A 19,864-nucleotide genomic window follows, 5' to 3' on the forward strand; every position below is an offset into this window, starting at 1 on the left:
CTCTGCTTGCCCAGCACCAGGAACTGCTCCCACTTTTCAGAGCCTCAGGAAGCCAAAGTCACTTCACCGCATTTACAAACACTTCAGAATTACAGGATCGTGGGTTGGGGTTGGAAGGACCTTAAAGCCCATCCAGTGCCACCCCCTGCCGTGGGCAGGGACACCTCCCACTGTCCCAAGGTGCTCCAAGCCCCGTCCAACCTGGCCTTGGACATTTCCAGGGATCCAGGGGCAGCCACAGCTTCCCTGGGAAATCCATCCCAGCCCCTGCCCACCCTCCCAGCCAAGAATTCCTCCCAGAATCCAACCTAAACCTACTTTCAGTTTGACACCTCAGGATTTGCAGCCACGAGTGTCACACACTCTGTGGGACAGCCTGGCCTTGTCCCTCTGAGACACCCCTGAGTGCCACCCACCCCCGAGTGCCACCCCCCCCTGAGCTCCCAGTGCCACCCCCCTGAGCTCCCGGGGTCCCTGCAGGAGGGACAGGGGCACAGGGCCCGTGTGGGGCCCAGCAGCCGCCCCTGCAGCCCAGCCCTCCTGGGCCAGTCCCAGGGGAGATTACATTTCTGGCTGTTTGCTGTGGGGAGGAGGGAGACAGAGCTTAGATTTAAAGTCCTGATCAGCTGAGCATGAACGTGGAAGATCAAAGGGTCACTCAGCACACAAGCTAAGCTTTCCCTCATTGTCCTTGAACAAAATTCCTCTCACTCCAAACTGTGGAGTAAAAAAATGCCTGCCTGTCTGCCTCCCACTCTATCCCCAAGAGCCACGGCTGAGTTTCACTGCTGGACAGTTTCTGCACTCCAATGTTTGGAGATGAAAAGCTCTAAAGAGCAGCAAGATAAATAAAACTGCAGTTTATTAAAAGAGCCTCAGAGATTATTCACCAGCCCAGCCAAGCTATTTCACAGTCTGGTCATGCCTGCAGTGAAAACAGTGGGAGTTTTGGGAACAGACACAAGCCCTGCTAAGAGTAAGGAGACATTATGAAATGGAGCTTTTCCCTAAGTCATGGCAAGGCAGGAAGCCTCTCCTACCAGTGTGAATCATCCAGAAAGCAGGAGAGCACTTCAAAGCAATCACCCCTGTCCACTGCCAACCCTGGAACAGGGCATGGAAAGGGACACAGGGAGAGGAGTCACTCAATTATCCCCAAAGCAATTTAAAGCAGGAGCTGCAGCTCCAATCAAACCTGTTCCGTACCTGCTGCTGCATCCTCCTCCTCCTCCCACTGCTGGGACCCCACAGCTTCTCCTGGAAAACACACAGCAGGGACGGAGGGATTATCCTCCTTAGGATCCCTCCCTCACACACAGAAGTTTGATTCCCAGTTTTCTTTGTGATTCCCAGTTTTCTTAGTGCTGATGGCGCTGGGGGAGCCCCCTGTCCAAGGGGCAGGAGCTGGGACTGGAGTGTTCCAAGGGACACACCTGGGGGACACCAGGAACTGGGATTTACGCTGGGAGATCCCACCTGGCTCATCCTAAGGGATGAACTTGTCTCTCCTCCCCCGCACAAAGACATGGATTCAGGAATTAACCAACATCAGAGACTCAGGAGGATTTCCCAGAGTAACATGGGCTGGAAAAATCAGATGTAAAACATGCAATAAAGGAAGAGTATCTTGCTTAGGAGAAGGTGTTAAAGGAAGCTTTATGTTTTTAGGGGAGGCAAAGCCCCTGGTTTCCCAGTTTGCAGCAATGAAAGCTCCAGTTCATGCACCAGCTCCTGCCTGGCAGCTCCCACAGCTCTGCCTCCCTCTCCTCCTCTGAATTCAATGGGAGAAAGTACCAAAAATGGGCCATAGAAACAAAAACTTCACAGAAGGGGCTGGATTTGGCACCAGAAAATATTATCCCCTTACGGGTCCGAGGCTACCCCAAGACAAACTCCCCTCCCAGAAGTGCTGCTGAGCCTTTCCAGAAGGTGGAATTGCAGCATTGGGAAGCACAGGTAACTCTGACTGTGGGTAACAACTGGCACACTGTAATTAGGAAAAACACAGAGGCTGAAGGAAATCACCTACTTGGCTCACCCTGGAGCTCAGGGAGCCAAGAGTTCATATGGGAAGGAGCTTTATTTTGCCGTGAATAATTAGAAAAGCAGGAGTTTCAAAGGAAATCAGCAGTTCCAGCTGGCACAGGAGCCCAGGAACAGCCATTTTGCAGCACTTTCTAACAGGACACGAGTCCCACAGAGCACCAAGAGTGCTCACCCCAAGCTTTAATTATGTTTGCTCCAACTAAGATAATGGTTTTTTCCTAATTAGAGGCATAAACAGGGTTTTTTCCCCCCCTCTAATTAGAGGTATAAAGGCCAGTGACCATATCCCACAATTAAGTGGTGCAAAAGCCACAGCTCCCATTTTGTGATGTCTCCCATTCTCCATCCATCCCACAAGGACAGTTTGCCCTCAGTTTGGTGGCTTTTTGGCTCCCTCAGCATTCAGACTCAGAGCTCACCGGCCTCCCAGGAACCTAAAGGAAGGAGGAAGCTGCCAGTTGGATGGATATTTGATCCTGGAGCGTGTCAGGCCATCCCAACAGTCACTCCATGGACCAAACTGGTTGGATTTCCTCTCCAAATGTTTTGCCCAGCTCTGGCTCTTATTTCCACCTTACTCTTTATCTTAAGGCTCCTTATTTCCAAACACACTCCACCCTCCAGTCTGGGGTGACAGTTGCTTCTCTGTTCCCTTCCTCTGATTCTCACTTTGGATCCACACAGGCACATCCCTAAATTATCCCCCCCCCCAGTGATTAGGGATCACTCTTTAATTAGCAAAGTTAATTCTCTGTACTCACATGCAACCTGTTTTTAACACCCTACAACCTCTTCCTGTGTCCAAGATGTTCCTGCCAGCTGGAAGCTGAGCTCCAAAGGCTGGGAATGGTCACCCAGAGTCGGATGGAGAAGAGCTGCCCATGGAAAGCGCCAAAAAGGATCAGGTTCCACCTTCCCTTCCCACTTCAGGGTCCTCTTGGGTGACAAATGTTTCCTACACCTGGGAGGGTTTGTGTCAGCGGGCTGGGCAATGTGAGCAGAGTTCTCCTTCAGGAGCAGGTTGGACTGACTGGGAAGCGAGGAATTAACTGCAGTGCCAGGCAGTTGGAGAGCTCTGCCTAGACTGGAAGGAATGTATTAAAGGAGCAGACCACAAATCCAAAAAAATAACCCATTTTGGCAGGGACAGGGCGAGGGTGGCACAAAAATATCCTGCCTATCAATAGGCTTTATTCCTGCCAGGGCAAGATGTGCATTTACTGGAGCTGTTTAATAATTAGATTATCCTATGAGACCCAGGGGAGGGAGGGGACCAGGAAGTGGGGCCATAATCAGCTGGAACCAAGTGAAAAACCTCTGCTTTCAGCAAAAATCAGCCTGGATCTTTTCTTTTTTTTCCATCACAATTTAAAAAAAGGAAAGATGTAGGCCAGGCTGGGCTGACCTTGCTCCTGATGCCAGGAAACACAGACTCCACTCTGTGTCTGCTTCCAGAGCCCCAGGGAAGAGCCCAGGGATTCTGCTCAGGGCCCAGGGATTCTGCTCAGGGCCCAGGGATTCTGCTCAGGGCCCAGGGATTCTGCTCAGGGCCATGGAACACCCCAAGCCACCCACCCACAGCTGGTGGTGTCTGCAGACCTGCAGGGCCAGGATTCCCCACTCAGGCATTTGTTTAGGCTCAGCTCAGTGTCCACTCAGCTCTAAAATAAAATAAACCCACCCCTCCCTCCAAACTCATCCTCCTGATGTGCTGCAGCTCAGTAATAGTTTTCTTTAATGCAAAAGTAGAAAATACAAAGTCATTCTGCAGACAAAGCCCCGTTTCAGCAGCACAGAGTGTGCATTAAATACATTTGCTGCTCTTGGGCTGGTTTCTGAAGTGTCCCAAGGCCACTGGAGAGTTTTATGCAGAAGGGAAGACTCAAAAATTTGGGTCAGGCTTGTTGCTGGTCCAGGCTCCACAGAACTCCCACTGCATTAAATCCTGTGCCTTGCAGCTCCTTCCTCTGGGATCCAAGTCTGCACTGCCCTGTTTGCACATCACTCACTGCACCAGGCCAGGAACAAGTTCAGGCTGGTGACAGAACAATTCAGGCTCCAAGCCCTGCTCAGACCCAGCCTAACAAGGATCAGGCTCTGCCCAAAAACCCAGCCAGCAAACAGCAGCCATTCCCAGTTATCCCCCAGGAAAAGTGCCCTTGTGGGAATAACCCAACCCAGAGACATCCAACTGGATCAGGAATTCCTCAGTCTTCCCAAGAGATCCCTGGGGCTGCTCTGTCACCTGCACCTAAAGCCAGGTACTGAAATGATTAATCAGGAACCAAAGCAGAGGGAACCCACCTCTACTCACCTTCTGAAGATGGGGAAGTGAAAGCAGCAGCTACCCTGGATCTTCACATCTGGTTATTTCCAGCTCTCCAGCTTCATCCCAACCTTTGGGTAACTCAATCCCCCAGAGCTGGGCTGAGATGGCACCTAAAAAACAAGTGAGATTTATTAAAATGTAGCAATTCAGGTAATTTTTATGATGTATTTTCATTCTATAGAGCTTCTCTCAGCTGCTTTAAATACACTTCAGTAAATTCACCCTGCAGGAAGAGATCACAGCAAGCAACTACACAGAGTTACAGGGAATTATTCTAATTTATAAACATTATTTATAAGGCGACTGAGAAACCTCAGGGACTTTACAAATGTTTATCCTGCTTCCTAACAACTCCTAATTTATATCACCACTAACACAAGTGATGGCAGCTCGCTCCCTGCCAGGCCTCCAGAGCAAGTGAGGCCCAAGGCCTGGAAAGGTTTCAGATTCCATGAGATCTTCAGGACCAAAAGATCTCTGATGAACCAGTGGCAATCTGGCACCTGCCTATATTTAAATAAAAGAGGACTTAAGAACCAAAAACCTGGGGGTCCCTTCCAGTACAGGGATGTTTTGTGAGCCTACTCTTCTAAACTTTCTGGTTTAGCCTCAAAAAGATCCCACTTAAAATATTCTGAGAGTTTAAAAAAGTCTGTTTTAAGAATGTTATTAAGAGGAGCTCAAACCCCGCTGGGATCCCGGTGAGCAGCAGCTGCACCAGCTCTGCATCCTGGAGAAACTGCTCCCAAATTTCATTCCCTTCATCCACTGACATCTAGTGGTGGTGGCACGGTGGCAGAACCTCCAGCTGCTCCAATTCCACTTCCCTTTGTGCCTTTCCCAAGACAGTTTCGCCTCCAACGATTTCCAAGAAGGTTGGAAGGACCTCAAAGCTCATCCCCTTCCACCCCCTGCCAGGGGCACCTTCCACTGGATCAGGCTGGTTAGAAATTAGGCAGAATTCCTGCATTTATGGGTTTTTTTCAGTAGATTTGCAAATGAGTTCCCTGCAATGACCAGACTGGAGCTGTTCACACTCCCATTGTTCTCCTGGGCTCGACTTCAGAGCTGATTTGCAGCCAATGCTTCACATACCACACCAACTGCTCCCCAGTTCCTCCCTGCTGGGATAAGAGCTGAGGGATTTCATCCCTTCTCCAGGCTTGCCCTTCAGCATTTCACAGCAGGCTGGACACACCTACGAGAAATGACAACCTGGAGTGAGAAAAGCAGCACCACTTGCACGACTAAGGATGACAAACCCTCCCGAGGATTAGGGGATTAAGCCCTGAGAAATTCATAATCCCTAAAGACAACCACAGCTGGAAAGAAATCACGTGTTTGACTAAATATCCTTTTTTCCCCCTAAGTCTTTACATGAAGCAACTTATTGTGGTTGATACACGGTGTTGTCACGTTAAAACACAAGTCCAGAGGAGGTGATGGAGCAATTCCTGCTCTGGAGCCAGGCTGGGAGAGCTGGGGGTGTTCACATGGAGAAGGATCCAAGGAGACCTGAGAGCCCCTTCCAGGGCCTAAAGGGGCTCCAGGAGAGCTGGAGAGGGACTGGAGACAAGGGGAGGACGGGACCAGGGGAATGGGTTTAAACTGAAAGAGAACAGGATTAGATGGGACACTGGGAAGGAATTCCTCCCTGGGAGGGTGGTGAGGGCTGGGATGGATTTCCCAGAGAAGCTGTGCCTGCCCCATCCCTGGAAGCGTCCAAGGGCATGTTGGAGCAACCTGGGACAGTGGAAGGTGTTCCCGGGGTGGAACTGGGTCTGTAAGGTCCCTCCCAACCCGAATCATTCCATGGTTCTCCATAGTTATTAATAAGCGATCTCGCCCCTCAGCCCCTCCAAAAATCTGCCCCGCCCGCCCCCCGCGCCAACATTTTGAGAGCAGAAAGCTCAATTAACGACAATTAACGATAATCCACCTCCCCCCGCGCGCGCCGCGGCCCCGCCCCAGCACCCGGGCCCGGAACAGGCCCGTCCCTGAGGGGAAGCGGCGGCAGGGCCGGGAACCCAACCGCTCCCCGCCCTCACCGCAGGGCCTTCCCCGCCCTCGCCCGGCCCCGGCAGCCCCGGCACTCACCGCCCTCCTCCGACCCTCGTCCCGCGGCCCCTCGGCCCGGCCCGGCCCGGCCCCGCCGCTCCGCCTGCCCGAACCCAACATGGCGCCCCCCGGCAACACCGCCCGCCCCGCGCCTCGCCGGCTTCACGCCCTCACTCAAAATGGCCGCCGCCACAGCGCCCCGCGCCAAGAGCGCCCGGCCCGGATCAAAGATGGCGGCGCGCGGCTTCACTGCCGGCGGCGTCACGGTGATGCTTTGCCCGGCTCCAAGATGGCTCGCGGTCACGTGACGAGGGGTGTGGGCCGCGTCCCGGCGGAAACGTGAGGGACCGAGCAGGGAACGGCAGCTGGAAGCGGCGGGAGCGGGGCTGGCGCCGCCGGAGCAGACGTGCCGCAGGGCGGGAGACACGGCTGTCACCACGGAGCCCGCGAGCGCTAACACGGCGGCGGCCACCGCCGCCTCGCGGGCCGCGGGCGCCGGGGACCAGGCGAGCTCACTGCCCCCGCCCAGGATGCAGCGCAGGAAGGTGAGCGCGGCCGGGGAGCGGGGGAGGCGGCTGGTGGGGGGTACCGACGAGCTTGGCCCGCAGCTTTCTACCCTTCCCCGACCCCTCCGCTGCCTCTCACGGGCACAAAACTGGGGGGAAAATAGCGGCCTTGAGCCCCCTGCGCCCGCCTCCCGCGCTCGTTGATTGGCTCCCGCACGGGCATGCCGCGCGCTGATTGGCCGCCTTGCCTGTCACTTATCGCCCCCAACGGCTACCGCTCCCCATCCCCTGCGCTGGCAGCGGGTTCCGCCCTTTGACGCTTCCGATTGGGCAGGCCGCCGTAGAGCTGATCGCGTATTGGTTGAACTGCAGTGCGGGGCTTGCCGCTGATTAGACTTCGCGGCTGTCAATCCGCCCCCAACGGTCACCTCCCCGCGCGTGCCCTGTCCCCCCTCCCATATCTAACTCCGCCCCCCCGGTTGATGTTGCCGTGGGAGCAAGCGTCGCGCTGATAGGCCGGCTCTGCCGTCAGTCACTCACGGCGGGCCCCGCCTTTTACGCTTCTTCGAGCCGCCATTGGCGGGTTCTCCCTTTCGCCCCTCCCACTCGCGCTGCGATTGGCTGAGGCTGGCAGGGCTCCGCTGGGTGCAAAACAAAGCGGCGCGGGGGCCGCGCTCCCGCCACCGCGCTCCCCCCCCTCCCCTCATGGCGGCCGCTCTCCTTCGGCTCCCCTCATAGCGCCCGCCATCGCCATCCCCTCACGGCTGTGCCCCCACACGAGTCCCGCCGGGGATCCCACCGTGCCCCGAACGACATTCTGGTTGTCCCCTCAGCGCGTCGTGGTTTAAACCCAGGTGGAAATTAAGCACCGCGCTGCCGCTCCCTCATCCCCCCCTCCCCTCAGTGTTTACCATCCAGCTTCTAGGTTCAGATAAAAACAATTTGATAATAAAAAACGAAGTAAAATATAATAATAGTGGTAAATAATAATAAAAAGGGGCAGCTGGAGGGGCAAGATGAGCTGGACACAGCACATGGAATAATCTGGGTTGGAAAGGACCCAGCAGGATCATCCAGCCCAGCTCCTGGCCCTGCCCAGGACACCCCAGCCCTTCCAGCTGAGGTGTCTGGGATGAGGTGGGAACCTTCCCCATGGGGGAAAAAATAGATCATGGAATCCCAGGTTGGAAAAGACCTCCAAGATCATCGAGTCCAACCTCTGACCCAACACCATCTTTTGCTTTCATAAAACCCGGCGCTCCCGTGACTTTTCCTTGGGGATCGGTTTGCAAGAAGCTTTTTATTTTTAAAGGCGCTTACACTGCATATTTATTAAACCAATACATTTTTAGTTGAATTTACCTATCTAACATCTCTTTCCATCCCTGGAAGTGTCCAAGGCCGGGTTGGAGCAGCCTGGGTTAGCTGAAGGTGTCCCAGCCCGTGGCAGAGGGGTGGGAGCAGATGAGCTTTAAGCTCCTTCCAACCCAAACCATCCCTCGATCCTGTGAAATATTTCCTGCCATGTCCGAGCTGAGGTGCTCCCTGCTGACGTGTGGGCTGTGCCGTTGCAGAGGAACGCGGGCAGCAGCTCGGATGGGACGGAGGACTCCGATTTTTCCACGGATCCCGAGCACACGGACAGCTCGGAGAGCGACGGCACGTCCCGGCGATCCGCCCGCGTGACACGGTCCTCGGCCAGGCTCAGCCAGAGCTCCCAAGGTAAAGGCTCTGCTTCAAAAACCCAAAAGAAATTCAGCCTCCTAACCAAAAAATAAAGGCTCAGTGCACTCTGTGTTGTTTAGAACCTAAACGTGTAGGATTTGAACATAAACAGGAATTTGTATTCATATTTTTGGCTGTTATTAGCACAGCAATAAGCTCCTTTACACGTACATATTGTACAGGTGGGGTTGTATAATCTAAAGGTGATGGAAACCAAAACATGAGCGTGCTCTGTTCAAAAGATAAAGCTGACAAATTGTTAAGGGAAGGAGGAGTCAAACCCCATAACTCCACTGCCAGCTCTGCCTCATTTTTCTGAGAACTCTAAAAATCTCCTTTCCATTCCTTTGGTGCTGGAGCCAAGCGAGGGAGAGGGGGTTTAGGGGTGCAAGTTGGGTTTATTTCCTTTATTTGTTTGTTTGGGGGGTTCTGTGCCCCAAGGGGAGATGTATTTTTGTGCTGTGCTGCCCCTGCTGTGCGATAGACACTACCAAATATTGGCAGTTATTTTGTGTGCTCCTACTTTGGCACCCAGGCTGTAAAAGGAGACATGGAATGAGTCCACCTCTTTTTTTTTTAGTGTTAGTGTGGGCAGTTTTTGGCTGTTAGTTCATGTGTTGCCATCTGGCGTGACGGGGAGGAAATGACAGCAGATAAAAACTCATTTCCATTGCTCCTTGTAGACACTTTGATTAAATATGGTTTGCAATTTTATTGCAGATAAGAAATACATGTGTGTGATCATGTATTAGATCTTAAAAAGGAGAGGGAAGGTGTGTGTGGAATGTCTGTGATATTCCTGGGTTAGGACAGCTTTATTTTAATGCAAAATAATTGTTTTATATATATTCCCTGCCCACTGCAGGGGTTGGAACTGGGGGAGCTTTAAGGTCCCTTCCAACCCCAACCATTCTATAATTCTTATGAGCAGTGTAGGATCACAAACCCACACACAAATCCAAATCCCAAATCAGCTACAAATCCAAATCAAATCCAGATCCCAAATCCAGGTCCACACTGGAAGCTTTTCCCAAGGCTTATCTAAACACTGATAATTCTTAACTAAACTAACGGATCTTCAGCTTTCCAAAGGGAGCTGCTTGATAATTACTGGTTAATTAAGTGATTAAGTCCTGAGAAAGCTGATGTAATTCCAGACTGCTCACTGTGGGTGAAATCCCAGAGATTTTATCTGGCAAGGCCAGAGCAGTGGTGAAAGTGGCAGGATAGAACTCTGCTCTTCCAGAGGTCTTCCTCCTCCTCCTCCTCCTCCTCTGGAGCAGGCTGTGGGGGCCAGGCAGGGTTTGGGGCCGGAGAGGGTGTGGGGCTGGGCAGGGTGTGGAGCCAGGCAGGCTGTAGGGCCGGGCAGGGTGTGGGGCCAGGCAGGGTTTGGGGCCAGGCAGGGTGTGGGGCCGGGCAGGGTGTGGGGCCGGGCAGGGTGTGGGGCCGGGCAGGGTTTGCCTCTCTGGGCAGTCCCTGCTGGCTGTGGGTGTAATTCCCCATCCCCTGGGTCAGACTCCAGCCCGGTGCGGAACCCGCCGCCGTTCGGGGCGGAGGAGCCGGTGTACTCGACGCGCAGGGTGACCCGCAGCCAGCAGCAGCCCGCCCCCGTCACCCCCAAGAAGTACCCGCTGCGCCAGACCCGCTCCTCCGGCTCCGAGACCGAGCAGGTGGTGGATTTCTCGGACAGAGGTGCGTGCCGGGGACAGCTCTGGGAAAAACCCTCCTCCGGGGCGTCCCCAGGGCCGGGAGTTGGAGCAGCTCTGGGCTCCGGGGGTGTCTTTCAAAGCCTTTCCCCGATTTGTGACATCCGTCTCCTTTGTTATCCCTGTCCTTCTCCAGACACTAAAAACGCAGCGGATCACGACGAGTCCCCGCCTCGCACTCCCACCGGGAACGCCCCTTCCTCGGAGTCGGACATCGACATCTCCAGCCCCAACGTGTCCCACGACGAGAGCATTGCCAAGGACATGTCCATGAAGGACTCTGGGAGCGACCTCTCCCACCGGCCCAAGCGCCGCCGCTTCCACGAGAGCTACAACTTCAACATGAAGTGTCCCACTCCTGGCTGTAACTCCTTAGGTAATTCCTGCCTGGAGTGTCCCACTCCTGGCTGTAACTCCTTAGGTAATTCCTGCCTGGAGTGTCCCACTCCTGGCTGTAACTCCTTAGGTAATTCCTGGTTGTAATTCCTTAGGTAATTCCAACACGAAATATCCCACTCCTGGTTTTGACTCTTCAGGTAATTCCAGCTCCAGGATCGATCTGTTGGACTTTGCATTCCTGCCGTGGTATTCCAAGTTGAGTTATACACCCTGAAAACCATGGAGTTAATTAGGAGCAGGAATATTAAGGAGAAGTGGGATATGAAGCCTAAATGCAGGTGTATCTGCAGGGCTATTCCTGGAGGTGTTTTCTGCCTAGGAGTGACAGGGAATGACAGATAAGGACCAAAATAGGAGGATGAGCCCAGGTGTGGGAGGAAAATGCAGAGTCTTGCAGGCAGGGAACTGATTTTTGCCAGAAATAGATTTCAGCCCCAAATTCCTGCTCCACCATACCTGGCTGCTTGCAGGGAGGGCAGCCTGAGAAAGATTTTCCTTCCTTTTGCCACAAAGCAGGAAGTTTGCTCCTTCCATCCCACTGAACCTGCTCATGTGGGGGATCTGGGAGAGCTTTGAAACCTCTTCTTGATTATTTCTTACGAGTTGGGTTGTTTTTGTGCCCCTCTGCAGGACACCTGACCGGGAAGCACGAGAGACACTTCTCCATCTCGGGGTGCCCACTGTACCACAACCTCTCAGCAGATGAGTGCAAGGTGAGTGTTTGGCCTTGTTTTACCTTCTGGGGGATTTGTAGGACAAAAATGCCAAGATTCAGAATTTTTGAACGGGAAACAGAGCTGACAGTGGACACAAAGGTGATGTCTTTGGCTGTGAGGCAGCAGCATTTGTGTGTCAAACCCAGTTCAGAACATTCACCTGGAAGAGGAGAGGGATGACAAGAGTTTGCTGCAGCAGTGACGGGTGAATTTTGGGTTCCAGGTGCGAGCCCAGAGCCGGGATAAGCAGATTGAGGAGCGGATGTTGGCCCACAGGCAGGATGACAACAACAGACACGCCACCAGGCACCAGGTAAAACTGGGAAAGCCTCAGCTCCCGCTTCCCAGGATCCGTGGGTTTAACCTGACCTCCCTTCTCCACATCTGTCAGCCGTTGTCACCTCCAGTGTGTTTCAGCAAAGGCAACTCCTTGTCCCCCTTCAGTGAGGAGCAGCCAGGGAGAGCAGCTCTGTCATACCAGAGGAGGCTGGAGCGTTCTCAGGAGGGGCTTTGATGTGCAGGACGAAAGAATTCCTGCAGAACTGTAAACTGCAATTTGACTCTGACTAAACAGAAAAGAACCAAACCAGGGGAATTACATTTTTCAGCTCCTAAGTGTTGGATTTGAGTCAAGATGAGTCAGCTCGGAGCTCTTCCCATGATTAAGCATTCCATGAGGAGTGCTCCCTGTCTTGTGGGGCTGAGGTGCTCTGGCAAAGGCTGTGGTAGGAAGACAAATATCCTGCTTTACATACCTGTGTTGGGCCCTGTTATTAACAGAGGATTTGGTTCAGAGGCAGCAAACCCCATGAAATGAGAGCCAGGACACAGGTCCTGGGGGTGGGAATGGGAATGTTTGGAGTGGATGGAGCAGTGAAAGACCCCACCCCTGGTTTTTCAGGCCCCCACAGAGAGGCAGCTGCGATACAAGGAGAAGGTGGCTGAGCTCAGGAAGAAGAGGAACTCAGGACTGAGCAAGGAGCAAAAGGAAAAATACATGGTAAAAGCACTAACTTTGAATATTCCCTCCTTCCCTCCGGTCTGGAACGAAACCACTGAGCAGGAGTTTGGCTTTCCCAGTCATCCTGCAGCATTCCCAACCAAAAAAGCTGCAAGATCCCGCAGCTTGGTAGCAGCCTGGCAGCAGAAGTGTTGTTTGGTTGTTCCAGGAGCACAGACAGACCTATGGCAACACCAGGGAACCTCTCCTGGAAAACCTGACCAGTGAGTACGACCTGGAGCTGTTCCGGAGGGCGCAGGCACGGGCATCCGAGGACCTGGTGAGACCGAGCTCCGGGCAGACGTGTGACAACACACCTCACATCTGTGGGAATGTGGAAGTTTCTGGGGTTTGTGGTACTTGTGCAGAGAAATCTGAGTTTTTAGAGCAGCTGCAGCCCAGCCAGGTGAGCACAGTGACACCAGGACAGTGTTTCAGTGCCACCCATCCCGAGGCACTTCCCGCTGGAAGCGCAGCTGGAGCTGAGCGCTGCAGGCAGGAATGCTGCAGTGCCATTCCACAGGTGGTTTTGGGGAAAGAATGGGCACCTTCCCCTGCTGGAAGGGGGGCTGAGGGCTGGTGGCAACAGAAGCCACCCTGGCACTGGCCAGTGACTGAAATGGAGCTCAAAACCTTGTGTTGCTGAAGCTCCTGAGGTGCTTCCCAAAGCCTTATTCCACCTCCAGGGAGGAACCAAAAGAGCCTTTGATCCTTTGCATTTACAGTTGTATATCTGAGGCAGAGCATTAGGCTGTGTCCTATCCCTGTGGATCAGGATTCACATCCATGACAAGGGTTTATCATCCATGGCAAGGCATTCACACCGAGACATGGACTCAGAAGACTTGAATGATGTGATTTCCCTGAGGAAAACGGGTCCCTTTTCTTTTTTTTTCCCCTTCCCAGGAGAAGCTGAGGCTGCAGGGCCAGATCACCGAGGGCAGCAACATGATTAAAACCATTGCTTTTGGTCGTTACGAGCTGGACACGTGGTACCACTCCCCCTACCCCGAGGAGTACGCTCGGCTGGGCCGCCTCTACATGTGTGAGTTCTGCCTCAAGTACATGAAGAGCCAGACAATCCTGCGTAGGCACATGGTAAGGGCCAGGCCAGAGCTCCTTCCTTGAGTTTCAAGTCTGATTTTAGCTTGTGAAAGATTTAAACCGTGGCTGGTGTAGCTCAGTTGCTGTGGGAGGTGAGAAGGCTGCGGGTTTCCTGGTCTGTCAGCAGCTGCTGTGACTGTTTCTGTGCTTACAACAGGAGTAACACCCTAATTTTGTCCTTCAAACAGTAGTGACAGCCTGATTTTGTCCTTCAGACAGTAGTGACACCCTGATTTTGCTTTCCTGGCACAGGCAAAGTGTGTTTGGAAACATCCCCCGGGGGATGAGATCTACCGCAAGGGCTCCATCTCCGTGTTCGAAGTGGATGGGAAGAAGAACAAGGTAACAGGCTGGGACCATCAGGGGTGTGGAGACAAGCTTTAAAATACAGCAGGCACTGCTCTTCCTGCAGAGCCCCAGGGTGCCCATGGCCCTCTCTCCCCCAGTGTCAGGAGGGAGTCTGGGCTGTCCATTCTTTAGGAGTTTTTGCTGCATTTTCACCGTGGTTGTTCCTCAGCCCTGTTGTGCCTCAGCAGTTCCGTCTGCTTGGAGATGGGGGTGGAAATCCCTTTCTGAAAGTCAGTGGGGAGATTTCTGTGCTTGGCCTCCCTCAGCAGATTGTTCCTGCCCATCTCCCATTCTCTGGGAACACTCAGTCAAATTTGGGTGAGGGTGGGAAGCAGCCTGACTGACTGGGGGTGACCTCCCTAGCCCTGCCCTGAAGGGATCTCAAACTGCAGACTCAGCACCTCACTTGTGCCCTGTCCAGTTCTGTCCAGCCTCGAAGGTTTCAGAGGAAAGGACAAAGGAGCAAATCCCAGAGGCTGGAAGCTGGGAGGAGGCTTTCCCAGTTGCCAGAGATGATTTTGGAGGATTGACACAGTAGGGAGACCCAGTCTCTGCTCCCCTTCTCTGAGGGGGTGATGCTTTGGGCATTCAGGGCCTGAGATCACAAACATCCATTCCCACTGGAAGCCAAGCTTTCCAAGTGCCATCCCAAAGGGAATTGTTTCCTGGCCCAGCTGCTCTGTCATTTCTCAGATGGTTCAGGACTTTCTCGTCACTTCCCATGTAGAGTTTTATCCACACTTGGGATATTTTACTGGAATAAACACATGTATCCTGCTCCTTTGCCTCCAGATCTACTGCCAAAACCTGTGTCTGCTGGCAAAACTCTTCCTGGACCACAAAACACTGTATTATGATGTGGAACCCTTCCTCTTCTATGTCATGACAGAAGCTGACAACACTGGCTGTCACCTGATAGGATATTTCTCCAAGGTGAGTGGAAAACACACACACCTTCCTTACCCACCTCGCCAAAATGAGGTTTAGGACCCCAGTTACCAGCACTGAATCCAACCCCCTGAGTTTTTGCACTCTCAGGGTTTGCTGCTTTGGGGAACAGATAAAGTTTCCAGCCTGAGCTGCAGGATTTGTGCTGTTTGCTGCAGGGATTGCAGGTGCTTTGCTGCTCCATCTTTTCCCATTCCTTGCAAAAGAACCCAAATCAGCTCCAAGGAATGACTGTTGCCAGGAAGCAGAATGGTTAAAAGCAGAAGCAAGATAAAGAAAGTGTAAAGAAATGTAGAGAAAAATACATTATTAGTCAACATTTTTTTTTATAAAGGACTCAAAGGAATGAAAATTCTTTGTGATATCTCAGCTTCTCCACCTCAGGTAACTTCAGCAGATCCCACAGCAAAGTCACTGGCCAAGCTTAGAGTAGGAGCCACTTTTCTCCACTGTTTGCCTAAAAAATAGCCACTGTTTTTGCCTAAAAAAGAGCCAGGATTGTCTGGCTCTTCCTGTGTTTGAGCCACTGATGTGCAGCAGGGATTGAACAAAGAGCTGGAAACCTCCTTCCTGGTTGTTCTTTCTGCAGTGCAGAAAAAGGGATTGTTTTCTGGCCGTGGTGATGTCGTGCAATGCACTTGTTCAGATACTTGAGCCAGAGAAATTCCATAGGTAGGAGAGTGCTCTGCCAAATTAAACTGTGTGGGTGAAATCACCTGAGTCACAAGTGAATAAAGAGCTAAAAAAAAAAGCTCTGAAATAAAACCTGCACCATCTGATCCCATCCCTGGGAGTGTCCAAGGCCAGGCTGGAGCACCCTGGGCTGGTGGAAGGTGTCCCTGCCCATGGCAGGGGTGGCACTGGAGGGGCTTTAAGGTCCCTTCCTACCCAACCCATTCCATGATTCCATGAGTCTGCAACTCCATGACCCAGGAGTTTGAAGCCATCCCAGGATTAAAACTGTGCAGCAAACCCCCAGTTTAATGGCTGGTGCAGTCAGACACCAGGCTGGGGGCAGAAGGGGATCACGTTCCTGGGGGTCAGGCAGGTTCTGCTGCTGTCCCTCCTTCCCCTGCTGTTGGATCAGTCGCTTGGGCTTGCTGGGATTATGGGATCCCCACTGTTTGCACACACCTAGGCCTGTTCATCCTCCCTGCTCTTTGTTTTTCAGGAGAAGAATTCCTTCCTCAACTACAACGTTTCCTGCATCCTGACGATGCCTCAGTACATGAGACAAGGCTACGGCAAAATGCTCATCGACTTCAGTACGTGGGGAGGGAGATTCTGAGGGATTCCACCAGCCAGCCTCACAGATCTGGTGGAGGTTCAGTGCTTCTCGTGGTTTGGGCAGTTTAAAGGGGTTTTTTGATGTTTTCAGGTTATTTGCTGTCCAAAGTAGAGGAGAAGGTGGGCTCTCCCGAGCGGCCCCTGTCCGACCTGGGGCTCATCAGCTACCGCAGCTACTGGAAGGAGGTTCTGCTGCGGTACCTGCACAACTTCCAGGGCAAGGAGATCTCCATCAAAGGTGAGCTTTGGAGCTAAATGAGCCTGGAGTGCATCCCCCTCAGCCACAGGGCGGGGGTTTGTGGAGCAGCACATTCCTGGAGTCAGGAATGGCCCCTTCCCAGCGCTGCCACCACTGAGGATGAGTCAGTCTGCAGTGTTCTGAAAGCATGGGTTGGCTTCTTCAAAAAAAACACATTTGTGAAAAGATTCAGTGGAGAGCTTTGTCTGCCTGTACGTTGGGGTGTTAATTTTAAAAAGAAAAGTGGCTCCAGGAGCCAATATTAAGAATATTTGGACTCCTAGTAGTCTGTTGGTGTGACCTGGGAGTGTGTGGGTTATCAGGGTAGTCCTGAAAAGGCAGAACTACATCTTCCAGAGGATTGCACCTTATTAATATGAATCCTGAGATTTATATCACTAAAGCTCTGCAGTGCTGGATGTACCTCCCCAGTCCATGCAGGGAATTTCCTGTCTCATTTCCAAAGGAGTTACACAAAACTCCTGATTAAACCCCAGCAGTTTGGGGTCATGTGGAGGGATGGATTCCTGTTTTAACAGAACTGCTGGTGTTTTGCAGAGATCAGCCAGGAGACTGCAGTGAACCCCGTGGACATCGTGAGCACCCTGCAGGCCCTTCAGATGCTCAAGTACTGGAAGGGAAAACACCTGGTCCTGAAAAGACAGGTAAGCTTGGGGAGGTTATCCCTGTGATTTTATTTAGCTGGTAATTATGAGCTTGCTGAAATCAGGGTTTCCTTTGCTGGGTTTTTTTCCAGTCTTCTCATTCCAGTGGGGGAGAACTGGGATTTCCAGATAAAATAGGACTTGGGTGTCCAACCTGATTGTTCAGCAGTGCAGAAATAACCTTTATTGCCCTGCCTTTGGTGTGTGGGATAACACTGTTCATTGTGAGTGGCTTTTTGTGGGAGCAATGGATCAGCATTCCCATCATGGTCCTCACCATGGCTGCCCTTCACTGGGCAAGTGGATGACATGGAATATCCTGAGCTGGGAGGGACCCATAGGGATCATCCAGCCCAACCCCTGGCCCTGCCCAGGACACCCCAACATCCCCCCCTGGCCCTGAGGGAGCTCTGGCAGCCTTGGTGCTGTGCCCACTGCCCTGGGGGGCCTGGGCAGTGCCAACCACCCTCTGGGGGAAGAACCTTTCCCAAAATCCAGTCCAGACCTGCTCTGACATACAAGTGAATGGAATTAATGGAATCCTGACTGAGTCCTGTTTGTTCCCTCACCAGTGGTTTATAAATCCCTAAATTTGCCTGTTGTTTTCCCCTCCTGGGACTTTGTCAGTGGGGTTGAAGGGCTTCTGGAAAGCTCTGTGGAGGAGTTGTTGTTGTTTTGGTGTTATTTTGAGCAGTGGGTGGGTGAGTCACCTCCAGATCTTTGGATTTGGGTTTGTGACATTGTGCTGGGGATAATTCCCTGCCTGGACCACGTGTTCTAACCTGCCCTGTCCTGCTGTCCCCCCAGGACCTGATTGATGAGTGGATAGCCAAAGAGGCCAAGAGATCCAACAGCAATAAGATCATGGATCCCAGCTGTTTGAAATGGACCCCTCCCAAGGGAACCTAAGTGTCCCTCTCTCCTGGAGCCAGTGACCCCCAGCAGTAGAAGTTCCCCCGGGATCTCTGTGTGTCCATTGCTGTTGTGGTGGGCTGGTGCAGTACCCCCAAACCCCAACACATCAGCTCCCCCTGGGACTGGCCTGGCCTGGATCGTTGTGCTCCCACAGTTCTGAGGAACTTTGATGTCTCGGCCTCAATGAGGTTGCAAGGATTGGATCTGTAGGATTGGATCTGTAGGATTGGATCTGTAGGATTGGATCTGTAGGATTGGATCTGTACTGGACCCCCAGCAGCGCTGGCCCAGGAGCTCTGACACTGGTACTGTACCTGTCCAGCCACTGGTCTCACCCTCCTGTTCTTGCTCCAGTGAGCTTGTGTCGTGTCCTGTGAGCCAGTTGTTCCTTCCCTCAGGTTCCTGGAGCTCTCAGCACTGGAGTCACTCCTGTGGCTTTTGGACAAGGTCAGATAATTGGGGAGGGTCTGCTTTTCCACTGAGCTGCAGTTACACCAACCTGCAGTGTTTCAGCCAGTCCTGGTCCATTCCAGGCCTGAAAGAGTTTTGGTGGGATAATGTTCCACCTTTTCCAGCAGTTTTCCAGAGGTCTTTTTGTAGTTAATGATGTACAGGCAGAACTTGCCTGTCCCTGAGTGAGCTGCTGGGTGAAGGCTGAGGGTGTGAGAACACCCTGCTCCGAGATGTTCCCGTTATCCTGCAGCTCCCACACCTGCTGGAGAGACCCCTTCCTTCCTCCTTTATCTCTTGCAGTTGGTGAGTCCCTTTACACAGAAACAGTGTATTTAACTGGAGACACGTTTCCAGAGCAATCCTCCTTGAACTGTGGCTCTCTTCGTGCTGGAGAGGGTTATTTTTTCCCCTCTAGACTGAAGAAACAAAAACTTTGGACAGATTTTGGCTGGCCTTGTCCAAACAGCCACAGAAACTCCAGGAGTTGTTGGGTTGCCCAGGCTGTGCTCCAGGGAGCTGTGGGATGGGTCATCCTCTGGCAGTGCATCCTTGTTTCTCTTTGTAAAACAAACAGAAAAAAATAATAAGCTTTGACTTCCTCTCTCCCACGAGCACCACCAGAAGAAACTCTCCTGCAATGGCTTCCCAGTATAACCACTGTCCTTGTGCCACCTGTATGGCTCCAGTGTGACTAAAATCGGGGCCAAGCTCGGGGTAGGGGCTGGGACCATCCCAGTGCTGATTTCATGGAACCTTCCAGTGCTTCCTCACGGAACAGGCTCTGACATGAAGCACTCGCAGTGTCCTGGCAGGTGGGAGCCATTCCCTGTTAACCACTGCCCCATCCTGGCCTGGAAGAGTTCTCTCTTGCTCCTCTGTTGGTTGTCTGTCCTGGAAAAAAATAAAAAAAAAAAAAAAGGAAAAGAAACTTCCTGCTCAGTCCCCAGCATGGACCTTGTGGGCATTACTGAACCTCCTGTCTGTGCCCTGCTCTGCACTGTCACTGACACAGATCCTGACGGGATATCCAGGGAATTAGATCCCTTGGGGAGTAGGGAAGAGGGCCATCCTCCTGCAGCAGCTGTTCCCTGTTCCCATGGTGTGGTAGAATGTGCTGTCCTGTTCCTGCTCCTCAATAAAGCATGTTCTCTGCTCCGCCCTGGGCTCGGGTTCCTGATTTTCCCACTGAGGGGAAGCTCGTTCTGGAAGCCCAAGGGGCTGATTTTCACCCCCTCCCTGGTGCTTTAAGGGTTGGGGCTGGAGCTGCCTCGGGGCTGAACCTTTCCAAAATATCCTCAGTTTTTGATGGCTCTGCAGCTCCTTGTGCACAGGAGGAAACCGTGAGGAATATCTGGATGTTGCCAGATACTGGGAACTTAAATATTTGGGATTCTGTCCATCAACGTTTGTGTGGATTCCAC

The 19,864-nt window shown here is 52.6% G+C and overlaps 2 protein-coding genes across 2 annotated transcripts in view; one reads left to right on the forward strand and one right to left on the reverse strand.

Moving 5' to 3' along the window:
• The window catches only part of FAM117A (family with sequence similarity 117 member A), a 21,972-nt gene extending 14,839 nt beyond the window's left edge, over positions 1–7,133 (reverse strand). Inside the window, exons 1-3 of the mRNA XM_039387731.1 lie at positions 6,608–7,133; positions 5,471–5,573; positions 4,361–4,485 (exon numbers count right to left, since the gene is read on the reverse strand). The gene's annotated coding sequence lies outside the window, so the exon portion shown is untranslated. The remainder of the gene's footprint in view (positions 1–4,360; positions 4,486–5,470; positions 5,574–6,607) is intronic.
• Positions 6,744–19,601, forward strand: KAT7 (lysine acetyltransferase 7). Its single transcript, XM_027742330.2, has 15 exons — positions 6,744–6,978; positions 8,514–8,661; positions 10,180–10,356; positions 10,507–10,746; positions 11,400–11,482; positions 11,709–11,798; positions 12,387–12,485; positions 12,655–12,765; positions 13,392–13,583; positions 13,842–13,931; positions 14,730–14,870; positions 16,057–16,150; positions 16,264–16,410; positions 16,969–17,075; positions 17,883–19,601. Exons 1-15 carry the CDS (start codon positions 6,964–6,966, stop codon positions 17,982–17,984), a joined length of 1,836 nt encoding a protein of 611 aa, XP_027598131.1. The 5' UTR covers positions 6,744–6,963; the 3' UTR covers positions 17,985–19,601.
• Positions 19,602–19,864: the final 263 nt, after the last annotated feature.

Source organism: Pipra filicauda, unplaced genomic scaffold (genome assembly GCF_003945595.2).
Source record: "Pipra filicauda isolate LSUMZ 115617 unplaced genomic scaffold, ASM394559v2 scaffold586_size332294_pilon, whole genome shotgun sequence".
NCBI lineage: Eukaryota > Metazoa > Chordata > Aves > Passeriformes > Pipridae > Pipra > Pipra filicauda.